Source organism: Bison bison, unplaced genomic scaffold (genome assembly GCF_000754665.1).
Source record: "Bison bison bison isolate TAMUID 2011002044 unplaced genomic scaffold, Bison_UMD1.0 scf7180017864178, whole genome shotgun sequence".
Taxonomy (NCBI): domain Eukaryota; kingdom Metazoa; phylum Chordata; class Mammalia; order Artiodactyla; family Bovidae; genus Bison; species Bison bison.
The window spans coordinates 1,714,485-1,731,205 of NW_011494750.1; the positions used below are offsets into that span (position 1 = coordinate 1,714,485).

Consider the following 16,721-nt stretch of genomic DNA (forward strand, 5'->3'; position numbering starts at 1 on the left):
GCCGCAGAATTGATGCTTTTGAACTGTGGTGTTGGAGAAGACTCTTGAGAGTCCCTTGGACTGCAAGGAGATCCAACCAATCCACCCTAAAGGAGATCAGTCCTGGGTGTTCATCGGAAGGACTGATGCTAAAGCTGAAACTCCAGTACTTTGGCCACCTGATGTGAAGAGTTGACTCATTGGAAAAGACCCTGATGCTGGGAGGGATTGGGGGCAGGAGGAGAAGGGGACGACAGAGGATGAGATGGCTGGATGGCATCACTGACTCGATGGACCTGAGTCTCAGTGAACTCTGGGAATTGGTGATGGACAGGGAGGCCTGGCGTGCTGCGATTCATGGGGTCGCAAAGAGTCTGACACGACTGAGCGACTGATCTGTCTGATCTGATAAATAAGAAATCTAGCATTCTATTCATACTAAGTCAAACAAGTAGAATCAACATGTTGATTTAGGGTGTTTCATACTCTTCGAATAGCCAGTATCTTTTGTGGTATTAATATTATTTATTAAAAATTTTGTTGGGTTATCAGCAAAGAATTTGGTCAGTATATCTTCTACTTTTTGCATTTGTTAAGAGATGTTAATGACTCCTGTGCTTTAAGTTTCCTTTAGATGTGAGTCTGTCTCTGGGCTCTCTGGTCCATCCTGATGGTCTGTCTGCTTTTCCTTGGGCCAGTGCTATGCTGACTTAATTGCAGTGGCTCTGTCATCACTGCTAATACCAGTGGTCTAAGTCCTTTCTACTGTGTTTTTATTTTAAAACACAGTCTTTACTATTTTTAGGCCCTTTGATTTCCCATATAAATTTTAGAACCAGCTTCTCAACTTCAGAAAGAAAAAAAAAAACTGTTAAAATTTTGATTGGAATGGCATTGAATTTACAGATATAACTTGAGGAGAAGCTGGTGTCTTCATGATATTGAATCTTGAGAACACAGTATATTTGTTTATTGGGGAATGTAACAAAATAATGTCATTCAACAAAATTTTAAATTTTCTCTATAAATGTCTTATATGTATGCTGCTTGATCATTCCTAAGTACTTAGGGTTTTATTGTTCAGAGAAGGGGACGACAGAGGATGAGATGGCTGGATGGCATCGCTGACTCGATGGATGTGAGTTTGAGTGAACGCCGGGAGATGGTGATGGAGACGGAGGCCTGGTGTGCTGTGATGCATGGTGTTGCAAAGAGTAGGATACAAGTGAGCAACTGAACTGAACTGATACATTATATATATATAGTGTATATATCAGATCAGATCAGTCGCTCAGTTGTGTCTGACTCTGCAACTTCACGAATTGCAGCACGCCAGGCCTCCCTCCCTGTCCATCACCAACTCCCGGAGTTCACTCAAACTCACGTCCATCAAGTCGGTGATGCCATCCAGCCATCTCATCCTCTGTCGTCCCCTTCTCTTGCCCTCAATCCCTCCCAGCATCAGGGTCTTTTCCAACGAGTCAACTCTTCACATGAGGTGGCCAAAGTACTGGAGTTTCAGCTTTAGCATCAGTTCTTCCAGTGAACACCCAGGACTGATCTCCTTTATGATGGACTGGTTGGATCTCTTTGTAGTCCAAGGGACTCTTGAGTCTTCTCCAACACCACAGTTCAAAAGCAGCAATTCTTCGGTGCTCAGCTTTCTTCACAGTCCAACTCTCACATCCATACATGACCACAGGAAAAACCATAGCCTTGACTAGACGGACCTTTGTTGGCAAAGTAATGTCTCTGCTTTTGAATATGCCATCTAGGTTGGTCATAACTTTCCTTCTATATAATGTGTATATATATACATACACAACGAAATGTATATATATGGTGTGTATATATATATACACACCCAATTTTGTTTATTCATTCATCTGTTGATGGACACTTGAACTGTTTCCACCTCCTGGCTATTGTCAATAACGATGCTGTGAACTTTGGAGCATAAGTATTTGTTTGAATCTCTGCTTTCTAGAAGGGGATCTGAGGATCTTATTCTAATTCTATATTTAACTTTTTGAGAAACCACTAAAGTGTTTTCCACAATGGTTATAGTATTTTATGTTTCCACCAGCGATACACTCAGGTTCCAGTTTCTCCATATTGTGACAAACATCTGCTATTTTCCATTAAAAAACAAAATTCTAATGGCTGTGCAGTGGTAACTCATTGTGGTTTTGATCTATGTTCCCTGATGACTAATGATGGTGAGCATCTTTTTACTTGCTTATTTGCCATGTGTATACTGTTTTTTTTAATTTTATTTTTAAACTTTACATAATTGTATTAGTTTTGTTAGAGAAATGTCTGTTCATGTCCTTTGCCACTTTTTGAACTGAGTTTTGTTTTTTTATAATGAATTATAGGAGTTCTTAAGTATTCTGGATAGGGTATTCTATACCTATATAAGCATATTATCTGTAACATCATTTATTATACACCACACATATACATAGGCACATACATTTACATTGACATTTATTTCTGTATCTGTATATTGAAAACCATGAATTCACACTGACGCATCTAATTCCAGTCCAATAGCAGAGTTCATTTTCTTTCCTTGGGCTTCCATATTTTATCACCCTTCTCTGGCCCCCATTTTCCTTATTATATTTATTTGACCAATCCCTTTATATGTAACCAATCTCCCATCTCTGCCACAAGCCCTTCCCCAGGCTAACCTCCACTGTTTGGGCTCTGAGTCCCCATTCTGAGCCACCCACGCGCTGCCCTGCTCCCCTCCACCACACAGGAATATCCTCTTCACCCTGCCTGGGGCGTCCTAATACCATGCCATGTCAGCTCCCCCCATGGATGTCTTCTTCTGGCTTTGGCTCTGCGTCATCCCTCCCAAATGACAGCCTCCTCACAACATTCGGGCTTGGAGACCCTCACACTGGGCTGCTGTGGCTCTCCACTCCCACCCCGAGCTACAAGGTAGGTGCCTTCCTTGTGTTACCCTCCTCCTGGCTTTATGACTGGATCATTAGGAAAGGGAAGCAGAGGAAGAAGAGAACGATTTTTAAAAAACACGTAGTTTCTCTTTGCTCAAAAGTCTCTAATGACTTCCGATAACACTGAAAATCCACACAACTCACCCCAGGGCTTTTACGCTCTCTATGACCTGGTCTCTTCCACCCCTCAAGCTTTACCCTGTACCATTCTCCTTCTCCCACCTACGCTCCAGGCACGCTGGCCTGCGCTGTTTGTGAGCACACCAAGGTCGTTCCCACTCTAGAGCCTTTGTACTAACTGTCCTCTGCTCGAAGCCCAGCTACCCATCTAAGTAACTAGTACTTAGTTCCCTCTCTCCCATTGCCCCATTTGAGTTTTATTTGCACAGTAGTTACTATTGATAGTTTGTGTTTGTCTCTGTCCACTAAAATCTAAGAAAGCTCCATGAAAGCTGGTTACTACCCATTGCTATGTTCCAGCCTCAGGTGAAAGAATACAGTTGTAAAAAGCAAGGCTCTATTAGAGGTCTACCCTATAGAGCTTCCCTGGTGGCTCAGAAGGTAAAGCGTCTGCCTGCAATGCGGGAGACCCAGGTTCGATTCCTAGGTCAGGAAGATCCCCTGGAGAAGGCAATGGCAATCCACTCCAGCACTCTTGCCTGGAAAATCCCACGGACGGAAGAGCCTGATAGGCTACAGCCCACGGGGTCGCAAAGAGTTGGACATGACTCAGCGACTTCACTTTCACTTTCGATAGAGCAAGCTCTATCCGCGTGCTCTATGCAGCAAGTGATGTCTGAGAGTGGTCCCGTGCGCTTTTCTCATCAGGGTGGCACTGAACACTGCCTGCCTCCCCCAATACTGTACTCAGTGTGCAGCCACCTCTATTACTGCCTCTACAGTCATCTGTGGAATTACCGTCATGGGCAATACCACCATTACCTGTGTCAGAGCTTGGATGCTTGTGTTGATGTCACCACTGGCTACTTGGGAGATAATAAAATTGATTGTGGATGCTGTATTACTGTGCATATCATCAAAGTGTGGAGAAACAGCCCGGATCCTAGAGAGCAGAGCAGAGGAAAACATTCAATTATTACAAGGTATCCTATTGAGTTGGAATTATGCAATTCCCCACTAGATCCATGTTTCAGTAAGGAACCACTATTAGCCAGATAGTAACCTATTCTAAAGGAAATCAGTCCTGAATATTCATTGGAAGGACTTATGCTGAAGCTGAAACTCCAACACTTTGGCCACCTGATGTGAAGAACTGACTCATCTGAAAAGACCCTGATGCTGGGAAAGATTGAGGGCAGGAGGAGAAGGGGCCAACAGAGGATGAGATGGTTGGATGGCATCACCGACTCAATGGACATGAGTTTGAGTAAACTCCGGGAGTTGGTGATGGACAGGGAGGCCTGGTGTGCTGTGGTTCATGGGGTTGCAAAGAGTCAGACACAACTGAGTGACTGAACTAAACTGAATCTATTCTAATAAGTTCTAATTGCACAGAGAACTCTTTTTAATATGTACACTCCGATGATCACGAACTGCTTATACTTAAATGGGTTAACTTACTTGGGCTCAGGAATAAGGACTGGTTCAAAAATGTCATCCAGTTTGTGCTGAACAAGCTCTGGCATTTCACACCGCACTGTACCACTGTCATTCTCAATCTCATCTAGGTCCAGCTGGAATTCTCGGCGAACCATCTGGGCTGCCTCAGGATGCCCACTCATGCTTCGGGCTTGGCTAAGGGAAGCAAAAGGAGGCTCCTGAACTAAAAGAAAGAGACTTCTGAACCTAAGGGCAAGAGTAGCACTGCCAACCGCCCCAAAGCTGTAAGACAGATGTTCAACTTCTGGTTTCAGCCCCCCTGAATGATTTAAATCCTTGCCTTTAAGCAAGTGTCTTCAATGGGCAACAATGTTGGTTCATGAATATCCTGAGAGAGTAGATTAACTTGTACTTACAGTACTGCCAAGTTATAAGTATTCTCTCTAGTTCACTAAAACCAACCAACCTTATACTGCTATTCCAGTTGCAGCAGTAAATAATAAAAGAATATTTATATTGACTCAAAGGTCACGACTTCTGGGCAAATCCTAAGAAATATCTAGACTGCCTGGATCTTTTCCACCAATTTAACCAGTGTTTATGTTTTTCTAATTACAAGCATCATCCCATGCAGTGTTCAATAAATTTTATACTTCAGGGACAATCAACTCTTTTTAGGAATATTCACTCTTGATGAGTTGGGACCAGCATTACATCTAAGCAGTAGATATTCAGTTTCCAAATTCAAATTGGTTAAAATTATACTCATGATATGACCCAAAATAGATTTGTCTTGCTTAGAAGGCAGTTTTTTGAGTCCCTAAGCCAATTCTGGGTTGCATGCATTTTACTCAGCTTTATGAGAAGAACAGGAACCTGTGCATGACCAAACATTGCACAGGGAAGAAGGTGAACCAACGCTTTGGCCGCATGGCGTTGAGCTGACACCTCTGCTAGCCAGTGGACTTTCAGGGAAGGCTTGACTCGTGGCCACTTGGACACCCTCCACCCTGGTTATAAACTCTACACCAGTAGCCCTCCAGAGGGGATGAATCCAAGTCAGAAGTTAGAAAGATATAAGAGCCCTGCTAATGAGAAATTAGCAGGCAGTACTTACATCCTATAAGTGCGATACATAATTCTGTCCACGGAAAAGCAGTGAAAGAAGGCACAAGACTATTTAGAAGTGGTTTTGAGACAAAGACAATGAAGACTGAAGGATTAAACATTTGGTTACAAGACATATACCCAGACACTGTGTCATGCATGATAATGGCTACAAGAACTCAAGATTATGTTATAGGATAAGCTCTGAGCACACAGAGGCAAAGTCCACAGAAATACCCTCCGACAAGCATCTCAACCCACATACTTGAGTTTGGAGGACATGTCCTCAGCTGGTCCCTTGCGCAGCATGTTGGTGTTGGAGCTTATGCTCTGCGTGCGCTGAGGTTTCTCTTCCACCTGTTTTACTGGTGCAGCCGAAGGCCTTTTCGCTGACCGCTTAATCCTCTCCTCAAGCATGCTCATATCTTTTTCAGAAAGCTGTTAATAGAATCCATATTTATTAACTCACCTCTCTACTAGAATTTCAGAGAATTAAAAACATCATATGGTGGTTTAGTCACTAAGTCGTGTCTGACTCTTATGACCCCATGGACTGTAGCCCACCAGGCTCCTCTGTCCATGGGATTCTCCAGGCAAGAATACTGGAATGCGTTGTCATTTCCTTCTCCAGGGGATCCTCCCGGGTTTCCTGCATTGCAGGCAGATTCTTTACTGAGTGAGCTATGAGGGAAGTCCAAAAACCTCATATAATCTTCATATAATTGGAAGACCCAAGAATTAATTTCCATTTTCATGCTGAAGCAAACAGAATCTCCTAGGTTAGGGTATGTTCACTTTCAAACACTACCTATACTTTAAAATCAACTGCTGCTACAACCTGACTTGCTTTAGTAAGAGAAGATATGAAACAAGGAAAGGATACAAAAGGAAAGACCCCATGAATAACTACAAATAAAAAGGTCAAGAATTAAACAAAACTTCCTCATTTTTGTGGTATCACCACTAAACTAGTGGTGTGACTACGGGCAAGAAGCTTCACTTTTGGTCATCTGTAAAATTCCCATCTGCTTTATCTCCTTCACTGGCCTCACAGTGAGGAGTAAATGAGATAAATGTAAATAAAAATATACAAGCATAGGGTAAATATATGTGCTACTAAGAGGTAACTAGAGTGAAGAACAGGTCCAGTCACGGTAGTGATTGGCTCAGAGGAACTAAGGAGTCAAAAACAGAACCTTCTATGTTTGGAGAGTCTGGCTCATGGCTCAAGACCCTTTTGATCTGACAGGTATCAGAATCCACATTATACATAAGTACTTGTTCACTAAAAAATAAACGCAGTAAAAATTATCAAGGAGATTGCCAGGCACAACTTAAATTCCCAGACTAGCTTACATTTCTTGATTCAAAAATAGTTTTAACTAAAGCAAATTGGTAAGAGGAGAATGCTCAGAAAGAAAATCTAACTTCCAGTACAATACAGCCTTAAGTGTCCTAAAGTAATCAGATGCGTCGTCAAGGGTTTATATGGATTTCAAGATGTATCGAGAGGTTGAATTTTAATAAAAAGTGGTAAAAACTTAAGAGTTGAGATGGGACGAAATTTGTCACCTACATGATCTTTCAATTCACAACATGCTGAAAATGCTCAGAGAAAAGTGACTCACGGTTCCAATCAGCTTGAACACTTGATCCCCGTGTACATTGTACACTGTGACGATGGTGTTGAGCGCAGCATTGCGCACAGCATTGTCACGGTCTCCTATGTGAATCGCTATCTCCTTTAAGGCTTTTCCTGGGGTTGGTTGGCAAACATTCATGCCATAGGACTCGACCAGACACCCCAGTTCTTCCAGGCACTCTGATGGGGAAGAAAGGCTAGATTAAGGACACTCAACACACATTTGGCACAAAGACCTATCTTTACTGGATACATTTCCCTTGGCATACATGAAGGGCTAAAGTTTTACTCTGGCTCTCCCTTGAATTTCTTCTCGTTTATTGCCGTCTACAAAATATACAATGAAACAACGGTGCTGTAGCAAGTACTCCTAGAAGGGACGCCTGTGAGTCAGATGGCCCCTGTGCACTTGACTTTGTCACCAGGGAGGTACTGGGTGGTGCCTGTATCACCTGATACTGTGGCTCCACCAGTGTGCAACTCATCACTCTCACAGTCCAAATCAGAAGGCTGGAACCAAGAAATTTCCTGGTTCCTCTATAAACTACTTCTTTGAGAGGTCACTGTTGCAGACATAGGCATCAATCAATAGTTGCTTTACCTGCTCTCTGCTTGGAGTTTTTGGATTTGGTTCCTTCCATGATGAAAGGGAACATCTTGCTGGCTGGGTAGACAAGGCACATCCGGTTCAGGATGGCACGGACATCTTTACGAATGACATCCTTTGGTTCTCCGACCTGGTCAACAAGGAAAATAATAATAAAGTGAGGCACTGTCTGAGTAGCAAAGGCACCCCCTTGTGTGTTACTACATCTTGAAAGAAGAAAATGAGTGGTGGAAGGTTATCATCATACAACAGATGGAAGACGGGAGAGGGAATAAAAATACAGGAACTGAAGTAGCTGGGAACTTGAGTAATCTTCCAGAGTGAGAACAATGCATTACCTTGAGGATGAGATAGGGGATGAAGGAAGATGCTTCGTTCTCAGTAAGATGATATTCCTCATCACTTAGTAGGGTGAAGAGCAATTTTAAATATTCTAGGGTTTTCATGAGGACGCTTGTATTGGTGTCAAAAAACCGCAACGTAACCCACTTTAAGATAAGATCCAGGCAACCAATGACACCCTCTTTTTCGCTCTCCAAGTGCTTGAAACAAAACAATACAAACCCCCACAAATTAGACTGTGTAAAAATTTAATTTCTATTAGGCAATTAACTCTTAAATTTTACTACAGTCCAAAAAAAAGATGATAGATTTTTAACCCTCCATTTAAGACCCCAAACTATAGACATGTAGTCATTTATTCAATCAGATTAATAAGAAAGCTGTAAGAACAGAGAACATGGTATATTCTAGTTCCTTCTAAGTCATGCAAACTTCTAATTATTTCTCAGAGCTCAGTATTTTCACACGTCCAAGATTCATGCCCACTTATTTTGTTGCAAACTTACATCAACCATGACAGCAAGGGCCTTGTTATGATGCTGAAAGTCTGAGTGAAACATCTCATCTTGTAACCATTTAGCCACACAGCTAGACATCTGAGTTTTTAACTGCTCGATGTATTCATCCCGTGGAGTAGTAAAATTCCACTTTAGTACCTGAAAAACAAACAAACAAAAAAACGAACAGTGAAACGGGCTGTAAGGGGTTCAACCGAAATGCACAGAGACGTTCTATTCAAAGCAGCTGCAGGAATCAACTTAATAGGATATTTTAAAATTCACCAAGATTAATTTGTAATTAAATATGAATGCAAAGTGCACTTTCAATCTGTCATACTCTGGAAGCTTAATTCTGAAAATCTTTTAGGAATAGAATTTTCAGCAATTTTTACTAGAAAAATCAACGCTCTGTTATTGTATAACATGGTGAATACTGTTGGCATAATTTTAATAAAGGGAAAATTTGAAATGTGTATAAAAAATTTTAATGTACACACTAGTCTAGGCATTTATTATAAATATACTTACATACATACACAAATTGACATTCAAAGATGCCTATGGTTGTATAGTTTATAAGAGCAAATACTAGAAGCAACTTCTAACGTTTAACATAGTGGGTTGAGGTATGTGTACCTGTAAAGACAGGTGCACACATACGATGTACCAATAAACTGAAAGCACATACGTGTACAGATATGGAACAATCTTCAAGACAGTATTTCAAATACCATTAAAAGAAAAAAGTAAGATTCAGAACAAAGAGTATGGCATGTTCCCACCACTTGTGTATAAGGAAAGCTATGTATTTATACATATGTGATTGTATAGGAACGGAATATTATTATTTTTAGAGTAATAAATTTAAAAACTGGTATTTTCCCTGTTCAGGGAGACTGGAGTAGGAGATATGCTTCTCATACTTTCTATACTTTTTTTGCAATTTGAATTTTTAAAAAATTATGTGTTTTGAAAAAAATTTTAACTGATTAATAAAACCAAAACATCAAAAGATAAATTACTGAACTAGCCATATATAGTTATCAAACCTATCTTTTAAGGTATCAGGTACAAGAAAGATTAAAGGAGTGGCATATTACATATGCGTTAATTGATAAAAATCAATGACTATTTTCCAGTCTTTGATTCTAAACAAAATAAAAACCCCACAAACCCACCAACCCCTCCCCAAAACTTCTACTTCTTTCTACTGGGAGACAAAAAGGCAACAGCTCCATTCCATAGTTTCTTTGGTAGAAATTAATGCTGTAGGATTTAATACTTCCATAATGTATTCTTAGAGAAACAAGATATAATTCACAAGCAAAAGATTTATTAGATATTTCACAATGATACGAATTTCAGACAGAAACTTTAATTCTTGATTATAAAACAAAGCAAAAACAAGCAAAAACTTCCTGAAGACTTTAATTCTTTCCTTACCTTTAGTCCTTTCTCATCTTTCATCCTTTGCTCCTTTCCATTTGGAACAACAATAAAAATAGGACCGGATTTGTCGTCATCCTCCTTTAAGCTGGTTTTGCTCGGAACTTTCTTTCCTTGTGCAGTCTACAACCAAGGTGCAGGGGATACTGATTAGACAGATTACTACTCCTTAGGACTCACTGTTGCTGCCTATTAAAGGGTGCCATGTAAACCAGACATCTTTCTATATCATATTCCAAATGGAAGAAACTAATGAACAGAATCTTGCATGTGATATGTTTGTGTACAGGTTTTCTAGAAATGTTTCTGACAGCAGGCTTAAGTAACTGTTGTTAGTGCTTGCGCTGGCACGTGATATGGTTGGAAAAGCTCTATCAAAGGTCTGGGTCACAGGTTATTTTTGTTTACTGGACAATTCTTTAAAAAGAATTGAGAGATAAGTGACATATAAAACTATGGTTTTTCCAGTGGTCATGTGTGGATGTGAGAGTTGGACTATAAAGAAACCTGAGTGCCGATGAATTGATGCTTTTGAACTGTGGTGTTGGAGAAGACTCTTGAGAGTCCCTTGGACTGCAAGGAGATCAAACCAGTCCATCCTAAAGGAGATCAGTCCTGGGTGTTCATTGGAAGGACTGATCTGAAGCTGAAACTCCAATACTTTGGCCTCCTGATGTGAAGAGCTGACTCATTTGAAAAGACCCTGATGCTGGAAAAGATTGAGGGCAGGAGGAGAAGGGGATGACAGAGAATGAGATGGTTGGATGGTATCACCGACTCAATGGACATGGGTTTGGGTGGACTCCGGGAGTTGGTGATGGACAGGGAGGCCTGGCGTGCTACAGTTCACGGGGTCACAAAGAGTTGGATACGACTGAGCGACTGAACTGAACTGAACTGAATGGCAGTCACACATTTAATACCACTTAGTTGAGAAAGCTCTTCTGTTCCTCTGCATATAAAATCTCTATCACATCATTCTAACCCAAGACACTTTGAGAACCTGCTTCTAGAGAAAACTGCTGAAACATTTTAAATACTTAAGTCACTAAAGTGGCTCTTAAAAATAATCCAAGATTTAGAATCTTTGTATCAGATGGAAAGAAACTGTGAACATATAGTATACATATTTAAGGTAAAATTTGAATTTCATTACTGGAATTATTATTATAACAAATGCAGCAAAAGTCTGCTATTTCCAGTAGGCCAGCATTTCTTTCTATTTCAAAGACTGAAGCCATTTAGTCAAAACAAATAAGAGATGAGTTATGTCCAATTGCTTCATAAACTGCAGAAGTCTGAAAAAAAAAGTGGCATTAAGAATAGAGTCAAAAACGACTTTAAAGCACTTGTGATCAAAAAAGTAAAATCAGCACTTGTTAAACATGGGATGAGGAGAGGGAGGAGGACAGGAAAAGAACAGTTTCATTGGACAGTTTGGAAGATAATTACCCATTTAAATTAACTCACTGAATTGAAGGACCCAAGCACAGGGAAGGAAAATGAGTAATTAATAGTTAGAAGAACGGCCACAGGACGGCCCTTCTATAATGGGGATATAACAATAAATGTACTGGATAATAAAACATGTCCTCCACTGACACATTTGCATCAGTTACATATAGTTAATAGTTTTCTCTAGATTTATTATTGATTGCACAGTTCTGCAATTTCCCTTTCGTAAATATAAAATAGTCAATACTCTGAATACAGTGACAAGCTCTGGATCTTGATACAGAAATCGATGACAATTTGCTGTGATTAAAAAACTTAATTAAATGAAAAGACACCCAAGGATATTTAAGGCTGAGCATTTGAAAACATTTCTTTAAACTTCAATTCTGCATGCATGCTAAAAGGACTGGTGATCCATAAAATCTCACTGGTGTGGGGACAGAAGGTCCTTTGAGTATAATTAGAACACTTTGTTGTATGATGACTTAACAGCCAAATGTGAAGGAAGTTGCGTACTACTGAAAATCTCCCCCAAAGACCTGGATGACAGAAACCTTTGCAGTAGCTCTTGAGAACAGGATGCCTCTGTTTTATAGCATCATTAAAAGTCAGCCACAGAAAGCTGTACAAGCACTTCATAGATAATATCCCTTCATATGTAGTGTATTTCTTAAAAGAACGACTTAGTGTAAAGAAATATTTAAAAGAAACTCTACACTTAAGCTGCAGAGTTAACATACCTTTGTTTTAGAGGAAACTCCTAGAGCCTTGGCCTTTTTCGGATCAGGCTTGGAGTCTAGAGTGCCAGAAACAGAATCTTCAGCAGGTGCTTTGAGAAAATAAAAACACATACTGTAAACACAAACTTTAACTAATATCACTATGTTCTGAGCAGGTTCAAAATATAATGATGGTGAGAAAGCCTACAGTTTTAAATGTATCCCTTTCTAAAGTGTTTTTAATTAGATTTTTTCCCCCTAATCTTTTTTTCTCCACAATTTCCTCTTTAAGCACAACCTCATGAAATTAGTTCAGAAAATCTATATCTGCTTTATCAACACTTAAACTGTAGTTTAAAAACTATTTTCTAAATAGCAATTAAAAATTAATATTAATTTTAAGCAATTAATAGCAATTAAATCCGTCTACCTTTTTGCTAGACGGATAAGAGAAGGGTTTATCACCTTTGAAACCATAGGAAATCATATATACCAATAACAATATTCCAGTAGATGTTATAACTGAATATACACTTTTATATTAACAATTTTACACATGTAAACTTTTTAACTTTTTAGCACCCCGCTAAACAGATTATTGCTTTGTTTAAGCACTAAGTCTAGAAGAGCAGTGGTTACAGGTTAGTGTTCTGTTTATGTTATGGAATTTTAACATTAGGATGAAGAAGTCAAGAATTTTTCCTTGACAAAGTTGAATAAATATTTGAATGCTGCTTTTTTTGTTGTTGTTGTGACCAGTGGGGATTGAACCAGTACCCCTTGCTTCAGTGGAAGTGTGGAGTCCTAACCATTGGACTGCCAGAGAATTCAGTAAATATTAGAATCGATCAGCAAACAGACAAGTGCAAGGGAACGAGAACTCATTTGTGAATAAGGAGGCAGAGTCCTCTGCCGGTTCAGACACTGACAGGCTGTTTGGCCCTGTGCAAGTCACTTAACCTTTGGTATTCCCTGTCTGTTAATAAAGGAGATTCAGCTAGATGGCCCCAATTCCCCTTCCAACTATAATATCCAATAGCAGAAAATAGTTATGGAAACCTTAAAAATTGAGCACTTGCTTTCTGGAGTATTCCACTGTACTACTCCAAAACTGCTTTTTGGAGCTGGAAATCAAGTTAATTATCTTCAAACCCTCAGCACAGTTACTGGCAGAAAACAGGCAACTTGAGGAGTTGGAGGGAAGGCTTGGGATCTAAGCCATGAGAAACCATGATTTAAAAACGAAGGTTGGATTTCTTTAAGAGTTCCCTCGCTGTTTTAATTCCCCTATAACCCATTCAAAATGAAGTTACCTGAGGCAGGCTGGAATTTGGCTGGAGCTGACCCTCCCACTGGTCTGGATGTTGCTTTAGCAGGTGCAGTGGGCTTGGCTGGCATGTTAGCTTTGGCTTTCTCTAACATGGCCAACACCTGATCTTTAGAAGTTGGCTAGGGAGACAATATAATAGAGGTGAGAGGCCACAGACACGATATACCCATACTATGCTCACTAACAGATCTGCTGTCAAACCAATCTTTGAGCTCCTGGTTTTGAAATACCAATGAAGGGAGGCAGCACATAGTGCAAGGGAAGTAACACATTATGAAGTCACACTAAGGTAGCTGCCATTCTAGAAGGTCACAATTTTCATCCCTGCAAAGCCAGCAGATTCCTTAGAAGTTCTACACTACTAAATATTTGATATGTGCTCTCATTGGGATTTCAAGTTGAAACTCATAGGAGGTAATACGATCTTTTGCCTCTATAAATTCATGTTCAATATTTTTCTAATGGCTTTTAACAGCAGCAATAACAAGCAGAAGTACTTTTAGTTTCCCAGTAGCCTTGGCCATTTTCTCATATCCTAAGTGCATCATGAAGAACGGCAAGGCGTCCTGGGCCTTCTTTCGCACGTCTCCATTGCGGTCCTCAAGGCAGGAATAGAGCTGGGGAACACAAAGGATAAGGTCTGTGGGGGTGGAACGGAGAGTCGGTAGTTTCTCAGCCAGCCAGCCCAGAAGCTGTCAAAAGAAGTAAAGACCAGTTATATAATTTGTGTAGAAAACTGTTATTATTTCTGATCTTAAGCTTAATGATTTCATCAGGGCCAAACACTGAATTAGTTCTCACACTACAATTTTCCAATATGAAATCAGTTATTTTCTTGTTCAATGAAATAATAAATTTGCAATGCTGACAATCAGTTAAAATAAGGACAAAGTTTTTTGGACCATATTTGAGCATTAAGCTATAAAGTTTTAATTGTTCTAAATAAAGAGTCGGACACGACTCAGCAACTGAACGGAACTGAATGAATTTTAAAGAAGAAAAACTTTCAATTTCTTTTTTTTTTTAATTCTAAGAACTATTCAGCTAGAGAAGATCCAAAATATTTATTTGATCAGAAGATGACAAGTTCTACCAGGACTTCTGTTTTCTGCCTCACATAAGAGAGTTTTTTCCTATACCTCTAAAATAATTCATATTTGTATTTATTTTCAATTGAAATATTTATCCAGATGATTGCAGTTTCACATGCACTTCTAAGAAATAATACAGAGAGATCCCATGCACTCTTTATTCCATTTCCTCCAACAGCAGCGCTTTATGAAACTATAACCAGCAGGATTCTGACATTGATACAATCCACTGATTAGATTGTTCCAGTTGGACTTTTTCTCATTTGTGTATGTGTGTATATTTAGTTCTCTACAATTTTACCATGTGTTAATGTATCCACCACCACTGTCAAAATTTTGAATAGTTCCATCCCAAGAATCCCACACGTTACCTCTTTTATAACCACACTCACGTCCCTCCTCCTCCTCCTCCTCTCTAATCTCTGGCAACTATTAATCTGTCATCTATTTCTAAATCACGAGATTTCAAAGTTATCTAAATGGAATCATATATAATATGGAACTGTTTGTTACTGGCTTTGTCACTCAGCACAATTCCTTGGATATTTAACTGACTTGTTGCATGTATCAGTGATTTATTTCTTTTATTGCTGAACAGTATTACATATATGGATATATAATAGTTCGTTTAAATATTCACTTGTTGAAAGATATCTGTTTCCAGATTTGGGCTATTTTGAATTAGTTGCTATGAACACTTGTTATAGGCTTTTGCATAAACATAAATTTTCTTTTTTCTGGAATAACTGCTCAAGATTTGTTGGGTCATATATGGAACAACAGACTGGTTCCAAATAGGAAAAGGAGTATGTCAAGGCTGTATATTGTCACCCTGCTTATTTAACTTCTATGCAGAGTACATCATGAGAAGTGCTGGGCTGGAAGAAACACAAGCTGGAATCAAGATTGCCGGGAGAAATATCAATAACCTCAGATATGCAGATGACACCACCCTTATGGCAGAAAGTGAAGAGGAACTCAAAAGCCTCTTGATGAAAGTGAAAGAGGAGAGTGAAAAAGTTGGCTTAAAGCTCAACATTCAGAAAACGAAGATCATGGCATCCGGTCCCACCACTTCATGGGAAATAGATGGGGAAACAGTGGAAACAGTGTCAGACTTTATTTTTTGGGCTCCAAAATCAATGCAGATGGTGATTGCAGCCATGAAATTAAAAGATGCTTACTCCTTGGAAGGAAAGTTATGACCGACCTAGATAGCATATTCTAAAGCAGAGACATTATTTTGCCAACAAAGGTCCGTCTAGTCAAGGCTATGGTTTTTCCAGTGGTCACGTATGGATGTGAGAGTTGGACTGTGAAGAAGGCTGAGCACCGAAGAATTGATGCTTTTGAACTGTGGTGTTGGAGAAGACTCAAGAGTCCCTGGGACTGCAAGGAGATCCAACCAGTCCATCCTAAAGGAGATCAGTCCTGGGTGTTCATTGGAAGGACTGATGCTAAAGCTGAAACTCCAGTACTTTGGCCACCTCATGTGAAGAGTTGACTCACTGGAAAAGACCCTGATGCTGGGAGGGATTGGGGGCAGGAGGAGAAGGGGATGACAGAGGATGAGATGGCTGGATGGCATCATCGATTTGATGGACATGAGTTTGGGGGAACTCCGGGAGTTGGTGATGGACAAGGAGGCCTGGCATGCTGCGATTCATGGGGCCGCAGAGTCGGACACGACTGAGCGACTGAACTGAACTGACAGTAACTACATGTTTAGTTTTATAAGAAACTGCCAAACTACTTTCTGGAGTGGCTATAACATTCTACATTTCTACCAGGAGAGTGTTCAAGTTTCTCTACATTCTTGTAGATGTTTGGTGTTATCACAGTTTTTAATTTCAGTAATTCTGGTAGTTGTCTATCTCATTGTAGTTTTAATTTGCATTTCCTTGATGACCAGTAACCCTGAACATCTTTCATGGGCTTATTTGCCATCTGTAATCCTCTTCAGGGAAATGTCTG

At 39.8% G+C, this 16,721-nt stretch overlaps 1 protein-coding gene across 3 annotated transcripts in view; it reads right to left on the reverse strand.

The window, feature by feature from the left end:
* Positions 1–16,721, reverse strand: part of CKAP5 (cytoskeleton associated protein 5) — a 106,056-nt gene that overhangs the window by 11,765 nt on the left and 77,570 nt on the right. For all 3 annotated transcript variants that reach the window (XM_010842362.1, XM_010842360.1, XM_010842361.1), the window contains exons 25-35: positions 14,154–14,348; positions 13,640–13,775; positions 12,348–12,436; positions 10,150–10,275; positions 8,713–8,862; positions 8,203–8,406; positions 7,859–7,994; positions 7,244–7,437; positions 5,881–6,053; positions 4,530–4,703; positions 3,891–4,011 (exon numbers count right to left, since the gene is read on the reverse strand). In XM_010842362.1, the coding sequence (XP_010840664.1) occupies positions 3,891–4,011; positions 4,530–4,703; positions 5,881–6,053; positions 7,244–7,437; positions 7,859–7,994; positions 8,203–8,406; positions 8,713–8,862; positions 10,150–10,275; positions 12,348–12,436; positions 13,640–13,775; positions 14,154–14,348 (1,698 nt within the window). The remainder of the gene's footprint in view (positions 1–3,890; positions 4,012–4,529; positions 4,704–5,880; positions 6,054–7,243; positions 7,438–7,858; positions 7,995–8,202; positions 8,407–8,712; positions 8,863–10,149; positions 10,276–12,347; positions 12,437–13,639; positions 13,776–14,153; positions 14,349–16,721) is intronic.